Here is a 16,318-nt window from a genome sequence, read left to right as displayed (position 1 = left end):
TCATATCGTATAATTCTAATAAAATATAATTGAATAAAATATTTTCGTGATTAGATAATTACCCAAAATTAATCCGCATAGGTAAATATTAATTATTACTTACCCAAACGATATTTATAACGTATATATGCAAGTTTTTTATCATCAGATATACATAATTGTTGACTGCGATCATTAACATCGAGTTCAACGTCATTGACAGAAAATTCATCGAACGATCTTCTTTACTATAAGTAACGAGATATTTTTCATTTGGTGATACTTCTATCTCCGTAATTGGTTTACCGTTATGATAATTATCTTTATCAATAACGTCATTATCAATAACGTCGATTTTCTCGGTATCGATTTCATTATCGATTTTTACGAAAACTTCACTCATTTAACTTATTTGATAATAAGAGTTTTTTTTTTTAAAAAAAAATAACCTACTGTTACAGTTTATTTAATGCTAATTTAAAGTAATACAAAACTTGTAAAATTAACCAAGGAAATGTGGATTAATTGGCGTATTTGTATCAATACATTCATTATTTTGTATACGTCATATAAATAATATTATTTCAAAAGAAAGAATGAATGAAAATTTATTTTATTATACCATGCAAAAAAGTATCTTCATTGACGTAGAAATTATTAAACATTGTACTGTACGTGTAAGCGCAAAATTATAAAATTATTATCTTTTACTAATATGAGACAAACATATAATTGAGAAAAATCAAATAAAATATTGATATTTCATTTAGTTTATCGGATATTGCGAAAAGATTTGAAGTTCTTAATGAGTAACAAATAATGTTTAGCGATGCAGAAAAAATTAACTTACCCTATTTTAGGTTCATAATTTCCCAAAGTAATTACCAAATTTAATTTACTTATTTACATTCCGAAAGTATACCATATTGTTACACTGTTACAAGTAGCACATCTGTCATAACAATAGTAAATAAGTTAATTGAGATTTACGAACGCCATAATTTGTGTAAATGTTAATTTATAAACAAGAGATGATGAAATAGTATGCACACCAACATATACACCGATAAAGCAGTGTGAAGAATGTAGAGAATGGGTTATAAATATGAAGTATGTAGGAGATGGCATATTCATGAAATAGAGAGAAGTGATACGTTATCAGATGAGAGTTTGATAGGATAAATAGGAAATATCTGAGAACATATAAAAGTGATAGAAAATGGATTTACTGATGAATTATCACGAATTGAAGAAGATTTTTGATTGAAAAACAAGATAAAAGTCAGAATAAAATAATAAGAATGGAAGAAATCGAACAATTACTAAATGAACAAATGCAAATTGAGTTAACAAGTGAAGGAAAGGAAATTGAAGAAAAATTCAAGAATATAGAGGAAGAAATATTTAATTTGTTGGAAACAAAGGAAGGGTGGGAAACGTTTAAAGAGGAAATTAAGGATATCAATAAGCGAAGAACAATTATCGGAATTATTTTCGAAGGAAAGAAATGAAAGGATTATGAGAAAAATAGATGAGATGGAATTTCCAAAGAAAGTAACGTTTAAGGAACCAAGTAATGAAGAGGAATTATTACTTCAAATTGCTGAAGGGATAACCAAATTGAATGAAAATATGATTATGAAATAAAAAAAGCATTATGATTTGAAAGAAAGAAAGGAGATCATAGAATAATTGAATCAGTTCAGAAAGGAACAAAAGAAATCGTGGAAATGACAAATGGGATAGATGATACTTTGAAAGGAAATGAACAAGAATTAGTGATTGAGAAAAGAAAAGGAGAATAATAAAAGATATGAAAGAAAATGTGCAACAAAGAGTAGTAAAGAAAAGGATAACATGGAAGGATAAAGTTAGTGAAAAATTTAAGGAAAAGATTAAGGAGCATAAGTGGGAAACATATACTTATTGTAGGGAATGTACGAAAAAGCCGTGTAAATAAGGAAAAAGTTAGTAGTCAAAAATGAAAACTTTGGAAAATTATAAAAAAGAAGAGATTTTGGGGTAAGAAAATTTTAGAAAAATTTAATGAAAAGAAAAATGAAAATTTGTAAAAAGTGTAAAGAAATTATTTGCATAGGATATTATGAGAAAATACGAAGGAAATATCAAAAAATAAAATGGAAAAATATATTAATAATCATTAATAATCATTAATAATTATTAGTAAAAAGAAATCTTTAGAAGTTTTAGAACTTTAGTTACAAAGTTTAATTATTAACTACAAGTTCCAGAATATTTTAGAATATTTATTAATTTTTTAAAAAACCTTTAATAATTCTTTTCGATTTATTTACTAATATTTGCTATATATTTACATAATATCTAACAACTTCTTAATGCGCAGTAACTGCATATAGGTCATAGATCGTAACGAAACTATTACCAATTAAGTATGCCATTTAGTCACGATTTGGTCACGAGCTTTTGACTATTGATGCATTTGACTAATACATTATTCACCCAATTAAAAAATTATAAATTCTTGGTCATTATTAATAATTTGATAACCTTCCATGATGCGCCCAAGGGTTAAACCAAAAATTTGAGGTCAAAATGGTGAAAATCCAAATTTTTAGAATATTGATATCATTAAAGAAAAAATCAAACTATAAATCAACTAAACGGTGATTTATAAACATCAGGATAAAAATTAATCGTCATAGTAATAAATTATCATAATTATCTAATTAAAAGAAAATAAATTTTTTAAAATTTAAAGTGAATTGCAATAAAATACATAAATAATATACTAGGTATTGGATTAAATAATAAATAATGATTCATAAAGTCATTACCATTTAATTTAGATAATTGCAGTGGAGTGTAAAGTTTCCGGGCAGCAAAATTGGATATTCCAAACTCGATGATGCTTCGGCCAGAATCTAAACCTTCCGAATTACTGACGAAAAAAATGTTTTAAATTAGTACAAACCGCGAAGGGAAGCTGCAAATTGATCGAATATTTCGAGAAATGACAAACCTGCAAACGACAACAGAAATACCTCGGAAAATTAATTTGACGTTTCGATTTTGATAATATTTCAATTTTGTGGCGTGGTAGTTTTGATTTTTAATAATAGCTGAACCAATTTCACAAAAAATTTTTTTTTTTTTAGAAAACAAAAAAATAACTTTTTTTAAACTACCAACTTTGCATGATAAACCGCAACTTAAACCAAATTAAACTGTAACCGCATGAAGGAACATTCGATTTTTTTTGCGCATGATGATAATTATGATTATCAAAATGAAAAGAACATTCGAATTTTTTGCGCATGTGCATAATGATGATAATGATGATTAATTATATTACTAACAAGAGAAGGATCAAATTCTAAGATGCCTAATCAAAAAAACAATAAAAAAAATGTAATGATACGACTTCCTTTCCATATATGAAAAATTTTATTTAGTTTGCGAAATTATACACAAAAATTGATACGTTAAAAGATAAAATAGAACCGCCCAATTAAACGAAAAAAAAAACGCCATGATCGAATAATATAAGCAACTAATCTTTGTTTGTGTAATAAATATTTACAAATAATGAGAACTTAACGCCTAAATAGAAATTTCCTCAGATTCTTCTGCGCCAAGATGAACGAAACATGAAAGCTTATTTAAAATGGTTATTCTTTTACCCGTTCCGATTGCCGAATGAGTAATTGTATCACATCCGTTAACAAAGGTATTGGAGTTTTGTTATTATAACCGAATATTCTAAGAAACGAATAGGGTCGATATGCTATTGTCATACCTGACTCCGAAATGGTAGTGTAACGGGACCGTGCAGAGCCCGACTTTAAAGACTCCCTAATATGCTTATTTTTGGTTAGTTTGTGGAAATCAAAAAAGAATTTTTACGTCACAACCTAAAATAGTACCATTTCCGAACGTCGATCTTTTCTAACATTACAGTAATAGTTTTTCGCTTAAAATAACATACCATGCATCCTAAACCGATTGAGGGAATTTTTACACCAGTTTTACCAAGTTCACGAAGTGACATTTTTTAAAAATTAAATTTCAATTTCATGAGAATATTTTGTCTGATTTAAATAATCGTTTTTTTTATTCATTTTTTTTGTAATAAAACGATTAAAATAATTAGATCAATTAAATTAGGAAGAAAAAAAAAGAAAAAAAAATATTTTATATCTGTAATTATTATTTTTTTTTCTCTTTTATGACACACTTCTTCACGCCGAAAAATTTTCCTTAATTATTACCGACAATAAATGTTTTTTATTTTCAAGTAATAATAAAAAATTATTCTTTATTTATTAAAGTAATTATACACATTTTTTACGGCTTATCAGTTATTAAATATTGACTAATTAGAAAGTCATTTTTTCTACAATTTACCGGGTGGTCCTAAACTTTTTGATAGATAATATAAAAAAGTTAATAAAGAAAATGGGCTTTTTTAAGAAGAAGAATTCGTCTATGTTTCCAGATCCTCCTGCACCTTATCATACACTACCTGTTAATCAGGTGTTCATACATACAAAAACTGACATTGATGATGGTCTTACGCCGCAAGAAGCTGCGCAAAGGCTTGGATTATATGGTTTTAATGAATTATCAGGCCAAGGCAACGTTAGCGTTTTTGCTGTTTTATACAGACAAATTGTAAATGCTCTAACGTTGGTCTTGGTTATTGCAATGGTCATTTCATTTGTATTTAAGGATTATGTAGAAGGAGGTTCGTGTTTAATTATATAAACCTATATGTAACTTCTTAAATTAACCAATTTTTTTTTTTTATCAGCTGTCATCGCTTTTGTTGCTGTAACAAACACGCTAATTGGATTCACTCAAGAATATAGGGCCGAGAAAACTATGGAATCTTTGCGCAGAATGGCTTCTCCAACTACAAGAGTAATTAGGGGCGATTCATTGATCTCCGTTCCAACTAGAGACATTGTAATTGTAAGTACAAGTGACACCCGATGAGTTGATCATTTTCCATATTATTTCATTTGTAGTACTGAATCACATGATTTTCAATCAATTATAATTAGGGTGATATTATTTTATTTGAAGAGGGTGATGTTATCGGTGCCGATGCTCGTCTTTTTGAAGTATTTAATTTGGAAGTGGATGAAGCACTATTAACTGGAGAATCCATTCCAGTTGCTAAATCGTAATTTAAATAATTTAATTTTGTATTTTTGTATATTTTTATTTTAAAAATTTGTTCATTATTTATTAATATCATTAATTTTTTTTTCTTCAGGGTTGATGAAATTGAAGATCATGATAAACCCTTGGGCGATCGTATTGATATGGTATTTTCAAGTACGACTGTAACTAAAGGACGTGGTAAAGGTATTGCTGTTAATACTGGCATGAAAACTGAAATCGGTAAAATTGCAAAAACATTGGCTTCTACCTCTGTTGTAACGCGAACTCCTTTACAAAAAAAGTATAATATTTCTTATAATGATATTACATTTAATAAATTAAAAGACAAAATGTTAATTTTAATTTAATCAATTAATAGAATGGACATTCTTGCTTATGCATTATTCGGATTAGCGATTATTTTAGCTATTATCGTATTTAGTGTAAATAAATGGGTAGTAAACAATGAAGTTGCCATCTATGCAATTTCACTTGGTATCGCTGTCATTCCTGAAGGACTTGTTGCTGTGGTAAGGATTTAACTTTGAATTAATTAAGAATTGGATTAAAGAATTACCAAAAGAATTTATTAATACTCATTATTTCATTATAGATTACATTAACTATGGCTTTAGGTGTACGACAAATGGCTAAAAATTATGCTATTGTTCGTAAATTAAATGCTTTAGAAGCTTTAGGATCAGTTACGAATATTTGTTCTGACAAAACTGGAACACTAACACAGAGTAAAATGATTGCAACTGATGCTTGGCTTCCAGGCGATGGTCTTTACAGAATTTCAGGTAGAAATGGGTTTAGTCCTGAAGGGAAAATTTATCGGTGTGGAATAAATGTAACTTCAGAAATTGAAGTTGAAGTTGAGGATGAAGAAGTTACTCCGGACAACATGAGATATGCTTTTACACGTTTAGTTCAAGCTTCAGCACTTTGTAATATGGCCGTCATTAAAAAAGGTAAAGGTAATGATGAATGGCATGCAATTGGAGACCCAACCGAGGTAAATATATGAAAAAGAAAAAGATTTAATTTTTTACACAGCTAGTTTGACATATAAATATATTTTTCTTTTTTTTTAGTCTGCTCTTCAAGTTTTCGCTCATAAAGCTGGACTGCCAAAATCAGTCCTCACAGCAGAACCATTCAAATTTGAATTAGTTCAAGAATATGCGTTTGACACTGAATTGAAACGTATGTCTGTTGTATGTAAAGAAAAATCTACGGATGCATATTATGTTTTCCTTAAAGGCGCAACAGAATCTGTTTTGAACCAATGTACAAAAATACAATTTGGTGAAAATGAAGCAAATCTTGATCGAGAAAAGTTTGGACCTGAATTATATAACGAATTGGAAAAACTTGCAAGCAAAGGGATGGTAATTATCAAAAGAGAAAAGAAATATCAGTATTTAACCGAAATCTTAATTCAAAGAAACTAAAATAAAATATACTATTACATAGCGTGTGTTATCATTGGCATACCGTCGAGTTATTAAAACAGATATTGAAATATTAAAATGGACACGTGAAAAGGCTGACGCTGATATGATCTTCTTGGGTTTGGTTGGTATTTATGATCCACCGCGACCCGAATCCAAAGCTGCCATTCAAAGATGTTTTGGTGCCGGAATTGAAGTTCATATGTTAACTGGTATTTTGTCTTTTCTATTAAAATAAATAAATAAATAATATATAAAATAACACTTTGTTTATTATTAGGTGACCATCCTACTACTGCTGCTGCTATTGCAAAAGAGATCGGTATTCTTCCTCTTTTATGGTCTCCTGAATTAGAGAATGAAGGAAAATTTAATTCACAACTTGTAATGACTGCCGCACAGTTTGATGCACTTTCTGATGAAGAAGTAGACAATCTCAGAGAACTTCCAAAAGTTATTGCTAGATGTAGCCCGGACACAAAAGTAAAAATGATTGATGCTTTACATAGACGAAATAAATATGTTGCTATGACCGGCGATGGAGTAAATGGTAAATAATGAATATTTATTTTTAGAAAAAAAAATTGTTATTTAACTTTTTTAATAAAAAATTATAGATTCACCCAGTTTGAAGAAAGCCGATGTCGGAATTGCTATGGGATTAGGTGGTAGTGACGTAGCTAAACAAGCTAGTGATATTGTACTTTCTGATGATAATTTTGCAACAATTGTTAATGCAATTGCTGAGGGACGTCGAATTTTTAGCAATATCCAAAAATTTATTTTACATTTATTGAGCGGTAAGTTGCAGTATTTAATTTTAATTTGTTCATTTTCATTGAAGAATTCTTTATTAATACTGCTTTTTTTTTTTAATAAAGGAAATTCCGGTGAAATTGTTACATTAATTATTGGACTCTCTTTCATTGATAGCGATGGTATATCAGTTAATCCTATGTCACCTTTACAAATTCTTTTCTTAAATATGATTACAAGTTCACCGCCAGCTATGGGATTAGGCGTTGAACGTGCATCTAGTGACATTATGAGGTACCCACCACGTTCAAAAGGGGGACTTTTCACATGGGAAGTGATAATTGATATGATTTATTATGGAATTGTTTTAGGCGGATTGTCATTAGCAAATTTCGTTATTGTAGTTTATGCTATAGGAAATGGAAATCTTGGGCAAAATTGTAATTCTTCACCATTTGGACAAGAATGTGCTCCAAATGATCCTACATGTGATCCAATTGCATTAGAAATTGCGTGTCATCAAATCTATCGTGCTAGAGGAACTACATTCGCCACAATTACTTATATTTTATTAATTCATGCATATAATTGTCGGTCATTAAGAGATCCTATTTGGACAATGAAATTATATGATAATAAGATACTATTTTGGTCCGTATTTGGTGGTTTACTAACAGCCATTCCAACTTTCTATATTCCTGAGTAAGTAAAAAAAAAAATCATATATTATTTATTTATTTATTTTTCTCTGAGAATTTTTTTTTAATTTTCTTTATTCTTCTGTTTTCTATTAGATTAAATTCCAAAGTATTCAAGCAATTAGGTATTGGATATGAATGGGGGTTAATAGTTGGAGCTGTAATCATATTTGAAATATTTGTTGAAATTTATAAATTTATGAAGAGAAGATATTTGAAGCCTTTAGAGATTGTCGAAGGAGAAGGATTAAAACAACAATATTCTTTAAATGAATATCCATAAAAAAAAACAAAGTTTATTACATTTTTACTATAAGGGAAATTTATCCAATTAGACATGATCATGTGATTTTGCGGAATTTTTTTATCGATTTTGTCAATCAGTTACACCTATTTACTAATTGTTAAAATTTTATGTAAAACTTCAATTATAAATTAAACATAATGTTACTACGTCACGATTTTATCACAGAAAATCAACTTCTGACTTCCATTTTAGGTATTAAATTCATTTTTTTTGAATCAAATATTCGGGACTTTTTTCATTATTTTGGACTTTTTTCTCAAGATCCTTTTTAATTTCAAGCTGTTAAACATCAACAATAGCTGAAATATATGTAAAAAGATGTGACTGATAAATTAATAATTTATAATTAAAATATACCCATTATTTGTTTAGTTAATAAATTAATAAATGTGTAATACACCGAAGATCAATAATGTTTGGAAATTGATTCGTAACAATATCTCGTGCTTTAACATAATTTGCAGCATTATTAGTAACTAATGCAGTTGGTCCAATTTTCTTAATAATGCTGATAATTTCACTAGCAAGAAACTTTCCCGTATGATGATCATTCCGATCAGGTGTTAGAATTATATAATTGTAAATGGAAGCGCCGTTTGGATTTGTCTATCCATCAAGAGCTTTAAAAAATTAAATTAATAGTAAATAATTGACTAAAAAATTTCATATTTTGAAATTACTGTACCAATTTTTAGATTTTCAGAAGCTTCAATTCACGCACACATCATCACATGATCTGCAGCAAAAATTTACGATATTTTTTTTGGTATTCCCAAGTTTGAAAAAAAAAGGATTTAATAAATAAAATAAGTAAATTAGGACTAGTCAAATTGATTAAAATCAAAAATTATTCAAGTATCAGACAATTGGAATGGAATAGGTATATTAGAAGAATTTGTAAATTAGTTCAATAGAAAAGAATTCGGTAATAATTATGCTTGCTGATATAAAGGCAATTTAACCAAAATTAAATGTGTAAAAAGAGATCAATGGCAATTAATAACCCTATAAAAAAAAATTTCTTTAAAATATACTTAAAATATACTTATATATTTTTAAAATATATCTAAAATATACTTAATATTTTAAAATATACTTAAAATATACTTAAAATTGCAATTTTAAGTATATTTAAAGTGTAAAATTTTGTACTTAAATTATACTTAAATTATATTTAAATTGCAATTAAGTATATTTTAAATATAATTTAAGTATAAAATTTCATACTTTAAATATACTTAAAATTGCAATTTTAAGTATATTTTAAGTACATTTAAAAATTTTAAGTACATTTTAGATATATTTTAAAATATATAAGTACATTTTAAGTATATTTTAAAGAATTTTTTTTTTCATAGGGTAAGAGATATACACGAAAGAGGGAGATGATATTTTGAGTGCAGAATCAGTAAATGAACTACTTGGAAGATTTAACTACAGATATAACACAAGTTTATGAAACTATATGTAATAATTAAAGTTAGGAAAAATGATTCTGTTTTAGAAAATGAAGAAAAATTCAAACAAGTGTTAGTGAAAAAGAAATGAGAGAAAGCAAATAAGCTTGTCCTATAAGGATGCAGTAAATCGTAATAAGAAAAAAGGTGACAATGGAAACGAACATAAATATTAGAATATGAATATGTCCCATGATCAAATTACCAGATTTAGAAAATGGAGAAAAAGAAAAAGTCGATAGGAGCATGATATAGATTTGGTTAGTTGATCATCTAAAGGTAATAAAAGTAAAGATGCTGTACATTCAAATAATAAAAGGAAAGAAAATAGAATAAATGTTTTTGGAGGTATATATAAAGGGACAAAAAGAAATGAAATGACAAAAATAATTTTCAATTGAAAGTATTGAAAGAAACTAAATTAAGTTTTTAGATGGGAGTTAGTACAGGTTTAACATAATTAATAATGGTATGTTATAATATAAAGATATAGAATTAATCAAATTAAATTTTACATGTGCATTTAATCTATAGACAATTATTACATACATTTGTATAAAGTATATTCTATTGTAATGCCATAATATGTGTTATGATGGCACTTAACAAAGATAATTAATTAAAAAAATTTTTTTTATCTTTTAGATCGAAACTGGGTTCGGCAAGACGCTGCGATTCCATGGTAAGCGCGCTCACTGTTTTGTTAAACGTCTACTTGTTAGAAAAAAATAACAGATTGATCAACATTATAGAACTGCGCGGTTAACTCAGCATCTGACTGCTGTAATCAGCGATTTTTTTGCAGATGTCAAATCATAATTATTTAGATTGTTTAATGAAATCCTAATTAAATTATTTTTTTGAGAGATGGTAAGCCATATATTATTATATGCTATATATATTATACATTTCAATTTAAACAGATCAATTAGCGGTGACGAAGTCACCGCCTCTAGTTTACACAAATTATGTAAAATGATTTCTCCCAAGTGCTGATCAATCAAATCATAACAGATAAGATAATCTTGCGAAATATTTAATAAATTACTAATATTGTTAAATAAACATGATACTGTATATTTTTGTTGATATAGGAAGTAATTATTATTAATCAATTAAATACGTCATAATTTAACTGTTATTAATAGCAGATTACGAGAACCTAAAAAAATATTTGCCGGGCCCTTAGTTTATAGCGTAAACCGATTAAATACATCTCATTCATACATTTAAATTTTTTTATTCAAATATAATAATTTCCTGAGCAAAAATAGAAATAGCAATATTAATCTAAAAATAGTACAAATCGCTGTAGTTTTGTGAAATCAAATAAAAATCTATGCAATATATAATTATATGCAGTATAATATTAAACTGCCGCAAATTTTATAATAATAAACAACATATATATCACAACAATGTGTAAGTTTTTATATGTGCACACTTGCTTTTTTTTTATTGTAAATTATAATTAATTTAAAACCTTAATCAAAAAATTCATATAATTTCTTAATACAGTCAGACCTCTATGTACCGATATCCTATGTACCGATAATTGCCTGTACCGATAAAAAAAATATGTCCCGTTTCACAATTACAGCTGATTTCATAATGTACGGGACACTTGGCAAAATTTAAAGAACTCGGAAATATTCGGTAAAGTTCAAAATAAGATAAAATTATACCACCATTCTCGGAATAGTACTCCAAATTTAGCTTATAATTTTTATTTTATATCAAGCTTTACCGAATACTTCCGAGTTCTTTAAAATTTGCCAAGTGTCCCGCACATTATGAAATCAGCTGTAATAAAAAAACCTCGTTGTACCGATATTATATATAGATTCACGATGTCACATGTACCGATACTTTTCTTTGCCCCTTCATAATTAATACATAGTAAGATGTACCGATACTCTGGTATTAATTCGGGCCACCACTATAAATTTGTCCGGAGTTAACATAAGGTTATCAAAATCACATGATATTTAATATATTAGCTATCCAAAGTTTGCATAATGCTGGCAAGAATTGCATTATGATTCACTGATGACGGTATATGTAACGATAATTTGATATACCGATATATTTTCCCCAAAACAACAGTATCAGTACATAGAGGTCCGACTGTATAACATAATACAAATGATGTTTTCGATTTATGAAAATTTTTTGTTCGCGTGAAACTTAATAGAATCAAATATAAACAATAAAAAACATAATTTTAAAATTGGAAAAGTATATTTCTTATATCGAAAGTGTTTAGGATTGGGAAAAAATCATTTTTTAAATTTAATTATTCGAAATATGTTAATTCTTTTTGCTAGAAGAATGATTATTTTTATTGTTGTGTTGCAATTTTGAGTTGTAAAATCAGTAAATTTTCTAATGTGAAACATGATAAATCGTATTCTAATTCACAATGAACGCTATTCAAAGTGAATTTTGCACAGAATATAGAAATTTTATTGGTCTTCTTAGGAAGATTTTTACGAAAATTGTCAACGATTTCTTCTAATCTATTTATTTTATTTAAAAATAATTTAACGCAATCGTTCGTTTCCTTACAATTCTGACAATGTTTTGGTGGCTTTTTCTTTATTCTTTTGCCACCTGAGTCGAGTCGAATTTTCTAATATACATTAACAATTTCGAAATAATCTAGTCTTGCTTATTTTCAAAATGTAAAATTTTTACATAGTATCTTTAATAAATCTTAATTCATAAAATTTGTGCTTGCGATAAATTATTTGAAAATATTTTTGCTAATTGTCCGAGAGTACGATTTTGCCTTGATAAATGTAAATATTAACAGTGATTATTATGATACTTATAAGATGGATATTTTGAATTAATTATGTAGGTTTTCTAAAGATGTATTCTAATTCGTTATTCAAAGTACAGTCTAACCTCGATATACCGATATTCGACATACCGATATACTATTAAAAACTTGATATACCGATAAAATTTTATTTTCCCGCTATATATGAGGACATATAAATATCGGTATAACTTTGATATAACGATATTTTCTAAAAATTTCATATATGTCCCGACATCGTTATATAAAGGTTTGACTGTAAATTTTGCATTGAAAATAGAAATGAAATAACCTTATACGGCTTAATAGGATTTTCATGAAAATTGTCAATAACCTCATCCGTAGTAACATTGTCTTTTTGTAATTTCTTACTCGTTACAGCAACTAACTTCCGCAACTTCTTCTTCAATCCCATTCTATGCTTGTTAATGACGTTCACAACTGTATCTTCCGCCAATTCAACTTTACTTGTCAATGGTGCAGCGTCGCCGCCATCTGAAACTTTTATGTTGATACATACTAATGCCACTTAATTCTAAATAAGTTCTTTGCGGCGGCACATTTAGATAAGACTCTTCAACTCCCAGTTCGTTCTACTAACATTTTTACTTTATCTTTTTCTCCACTTTTTCCGCTCTATATATCTCTTTAGCGTTCCTAGCTTATCCATCACACCTTGTTTGATCGATTCTTCCACTGCCCTTTCCGTTGTTTGCTGATCCTTAAAATACATTATGATTTTCCATTTGCGTGATACTTTAACGAACCTGTGAGTAGAACATAATAAATAGTTTATTTGCGTACAATATCGAATATCGATAGTGATATGTACTGTACGGTGATTTATATTGGTTAACGTTACGAATTACAATAATTTTTCACATAATTTTTACTTGTATTTGCCACGCAAGATTCCCATTTTCTGCAGATCCTTTGCAGTTGACTTGTACATGGATTCAAAATGATCGGCACGATGTTGTGAAGTTGTCATTTCATTTTTTTTTTTAAAGAAATAAATAGTTAATTAGATAAAATATAATATTAATTAATTTAATATATTATTTCATTATTTATTAATTAAGTAATTAAAGTAATTATAATATTTTTTTTTATTTGATTTTTAGAATCTAGTTTCGAACCGGATTTTTTTCATAATTGTTGATCAATTTTAAAATAAGATAAAAAAAATTTATAAAAGTAAATGTTTTATTCAAGTCTATTTCTTTAAAACAGATGAATCGTTTTCACCTTTGAATTCAAAATGATTTGACGTGTTGCGGATTATTCAGTAAGTTGACGCTTGTTTATTTGTTATAATTATTGATATTTAATTTATTTTATAAGTATTTATTTTTTTTACGGATAACCAGGTTGGATTAAAAAGGGTTTGTACTTTTCCGCAGCTGATCGGATCAATTTTTTTCAATTAATCACAATAATTAAAAGTTAATTGATTTTTATTGACTTCTTTTTAGGTCCTACCTTAATTTTAGTTAGTTTAAAATCGACATGCTTCGATTTATTTACGCTCGGTATTCTTTGGATCCGCTACTAACTTAAACCCAAAGTTCTGATTGAATTAAGTCATGGGTAACAAATAACTAGGAATTTCCACCGAAAAACTACAAGTTTTCCAGATTAATTAGAAAAAATGAGGAATTAGGATATGATACAATAATTAATGAAATTAAAATTTATTTTCCTTTATTTCGTCATCCTCTTCGATATCTTTCATCGAAGATAGAGTTGAAGGAGGAGTTTCAGCACAATATTGATTCCCATTTATAGCTTCTAACTTAATCATTTAAGTATTTGTGCTATTTGTACTATAAAAATAAAAATTTCATTCATTAAAATTTCAACGTTCAATTATTTGTTTCCGTTCACTACCAAAAATGTGACGCAGTACCTATTTTAACGCCTTAGTTTATATATTGACTAAAATTTGTTATTAAACATCTGATATTATACATTCGTATTCCTAATAATTTGGTAGATAAAGGAAAATGATTTTAGACTCTTGTTATTTTGACGATTCCTTTACAGTTTACAGGTAAAACTCCGAATGACAGATCGCATTATTCATACAAGAAATTATGATCGATTTATTGTTTTAGATTTCTTTTTCCAATGTTAGTTACAAAACCTCACAAAGTATTTTTCATAGGCCCTATATTTTGAAAAAATGATCGTTACTTAATTCTAATTATAATTTATTGTAATAAAGAAAGTTATGTTATTGGTTGTTTTTATTTGTTTTCATGTAGAAAATTCGATCAAAAAAGAACAAAAGAAATATTTTATTATAGCAAAGAATAGCAATAATTTAAAAGATAGATTAGTATTAATTATACTTTTAAGTTATATTGCTTGATATGAATAAGACGAACAGAAACAGTTTTTGAGGATCCGAGCAATATATATAAACACCCGTTTACTATTAGCTCTACACATCTCTTCCGAGTCAGTATTACGTAATGCCGCTATAATTTTTAAAAAAAATGAATGTTCTACAATTTTTGTGTATTGCTCAGGATCCGTATTATATGAGATACAGAATTATCATTTTCCCGTACCTCTCAGTATACAAACTTATACGGTATCACGTGATTTTTATAATTAAAAGTGGTGATAATAAATCGTGTATCAGGCATTACTGTAAAATCGGATATTCAAAGAATAAATCACTTATTGGCACTTCGAGCCGAATAACTAACGCTACCTAAAGGTAGCTTGTTATATTGGGAATCAAATTTGATCAGTTGATCTCGGGCTCCGGATCAACCAATCAAATTTGATTTACCCAAATAATAGTTATTCGGCACTTCGTGCCGAATAACTACTATTAAGTATTTTTCAGTATAGAAAACGCATCTAATTTTTATAGGGAACATGCAACAAAAAAATTCACATTCATCAGTCACACTGATATCATCGCAATCTTTGTTGCCTCTTCTAATATATTGTGTGTTTTCCAAGGAATTTTTAGCACTTATTTCTAATTATCACAATTACAACTTTCAGTTCCAAATATAAAAGAATTTTTGGAAAAGATGGACGAAAGTGATCTATACTCTTGCGCAAATTAATCCCATTTATTTAATAACGTTAAACTAGCAATTTACTTAATTACTTTAGTATGATTAGTGACATAAAATTTCCATTTAATTTCACAATTATTGTCAAAATGCCAATTTTCAATAATTTCATATCAATTTTCAAACCCGATCTTACAAAACATTTCCATCTAGTTATTTGCCAAATAAATAAATAAAATATCAATTACATTGAATCTGCATTATTATTCTATATACGCTACTTTAACAGCAAATTCCGATTATAATCAATCGAATGCATCAAGAATAAAACGATTTCCATTTACAATAGATTTACCGTTATCTTTATCAATATTATATTAGCTTTCAGTTCATCGATATCGGTTTCATTAATTTCGATTTTTTTATAGTAACTCCCAATTATTGACTCCTTTAATAATAGGGAGTATATGTAAATTTTTATCCCTTTTTTTTAGCTACGTTTAAAGCGTCCCTTGCCGATTTTACTATTAAAAGGAGTTAAAGTAACACAATTTATCGTGAAAGTTGAATTAGGAATGAGCATCATTAGGCGTAATCAATCTGACGTAGTAACCCACATTTAATGATTAGTAAAAAAAAATACTATTATAGGTT

The 16,318-nt window shown here is 27.6% G+C and overlaps 5 protein-coding genes across 5 annotated transcripts; 2 read left to right on the top strand and 3 right to left on the bottom strand.

Moving 5' to 3' along the window:
* OCT59_007734 (uncharacterized protein) lies at window positions 1-382 on the bottom strand (the record flags this gene model as incomplete). Its single annotated transcript, XM_066131970.1, has 2 exons — window positions 1-15; window positions 104-382. The coding sequence occupies 2 exons, from the start codon at window positions 380-382 to the stop codon at window positions 1-3; spliced, it is 294 nt and encodes a 97-aa protein (XP_065998884.1).
* Window positions 383-1,280: 898 nt separating this feature from the next.
* On the top strand, window positions 1,281-1,490 carry OCT59_007733 (uncharacterized protein; the record flags this gene model as incomplete). The annotated part of the gene is made up of 1 exon (XM_066131961.1): window positions 1,281-1,490. The coding sequence occupies one exon, from the start codon at window positions 1,281-1,283 to the stop codon at window positions 1,488-1,490; it is 210 nt and encodes a 69-aa protein (XP_065998883.1).
* A 1,167-nt stretch (window positions 1,491-2,657) lies between these two features.
* OCT59_007732 (uncharacterized protein) lies at window positions 2,658-3,157 on the bottom strand (the record flags this gene model as incomplete). Its single annotated transcript, XM_066131955.1, has 4 exons — window positions 2,658-2,683; window positions 2,796-2,899; window positions 2,981-3,080; window positions 3,151-3,157. The coding sequence occupies 4 exons, from the start codon at window positions 3,155-3,157 to the stop codon at window positions 2,658-2,660; spliced, it is 237 nt and encodes a 78-aa protein (XP_065998882.1).
* A 1,259-nt stretch (window positions 3,158-4,416) lies between these two features.
* On the top strand, window positions 4,417-8,321 carry OCT59_007731 (uncharacterized protein; the record flags this gene model as incomplete). Its single annotated transcript, XM_025309110.2, has 12 exons — window positions 4,417-4,705; window positions 4,772-4,932; window positions 5,025-5,146; window positions 5,240-5,428; window positions 5,507-5,657; window positions 5,741-6,145; window positions 6,225-6,521; window positions 6,607-6,796; window positions 6,865-7,134; window positions 7,202-7,384; window positions 7,466-8,042; window positions 8,135-8,321. 12 exons carry the CDS (start codon window positions 4,417-4,419, stop codon window positions 8,319-8,321), a joined length of 3,021 nt encoding a protein of 1,006 aa, XP_025184053.2.
* A 3,822-nt stretch (window positions 8,322-12,143) lies between these two features.
* On the bottom strand, window positions 12,144-13,359 carry OCT59_007730 (uncharacterized protein; the record flags this gene model as incomplete). Its single annotated transcript, XM_066131940.1, has 4 exons — window positions 12,144-12,434; window positions 12,738-12,785; window positions 12,919-13,127; window positions 13,302-13,359. 4 exons carry the CDS (start codon window positions 13,357-13,359, stop codon window positions 12,144-12,146), a joined length of 606 nt encoding a protein of 201 aa, XP_065998881.1.
* Between the last annotated feature and the right edge of the window lie 2,959 nt (window positions 13,360-16,318).

Source organism: Rhizophagus irregularis, chromosome 15 (assembly GCF_026210795.1).
Source record: "Rhizophagus irregularis chromosome 15, complete sequence".
In the NCBI taxonomy this organism is placed as follows: domain Eukaryota; kingdom Fungi; phylum Glomeromycota; class Glomeromycetes; order Glomerales; family Glomeraceae; genus Rhizophagus; species Rhizophagus irregularis.
This window is presented reverse-complemented; position numbering and strand designations above follow the sequence as displayed.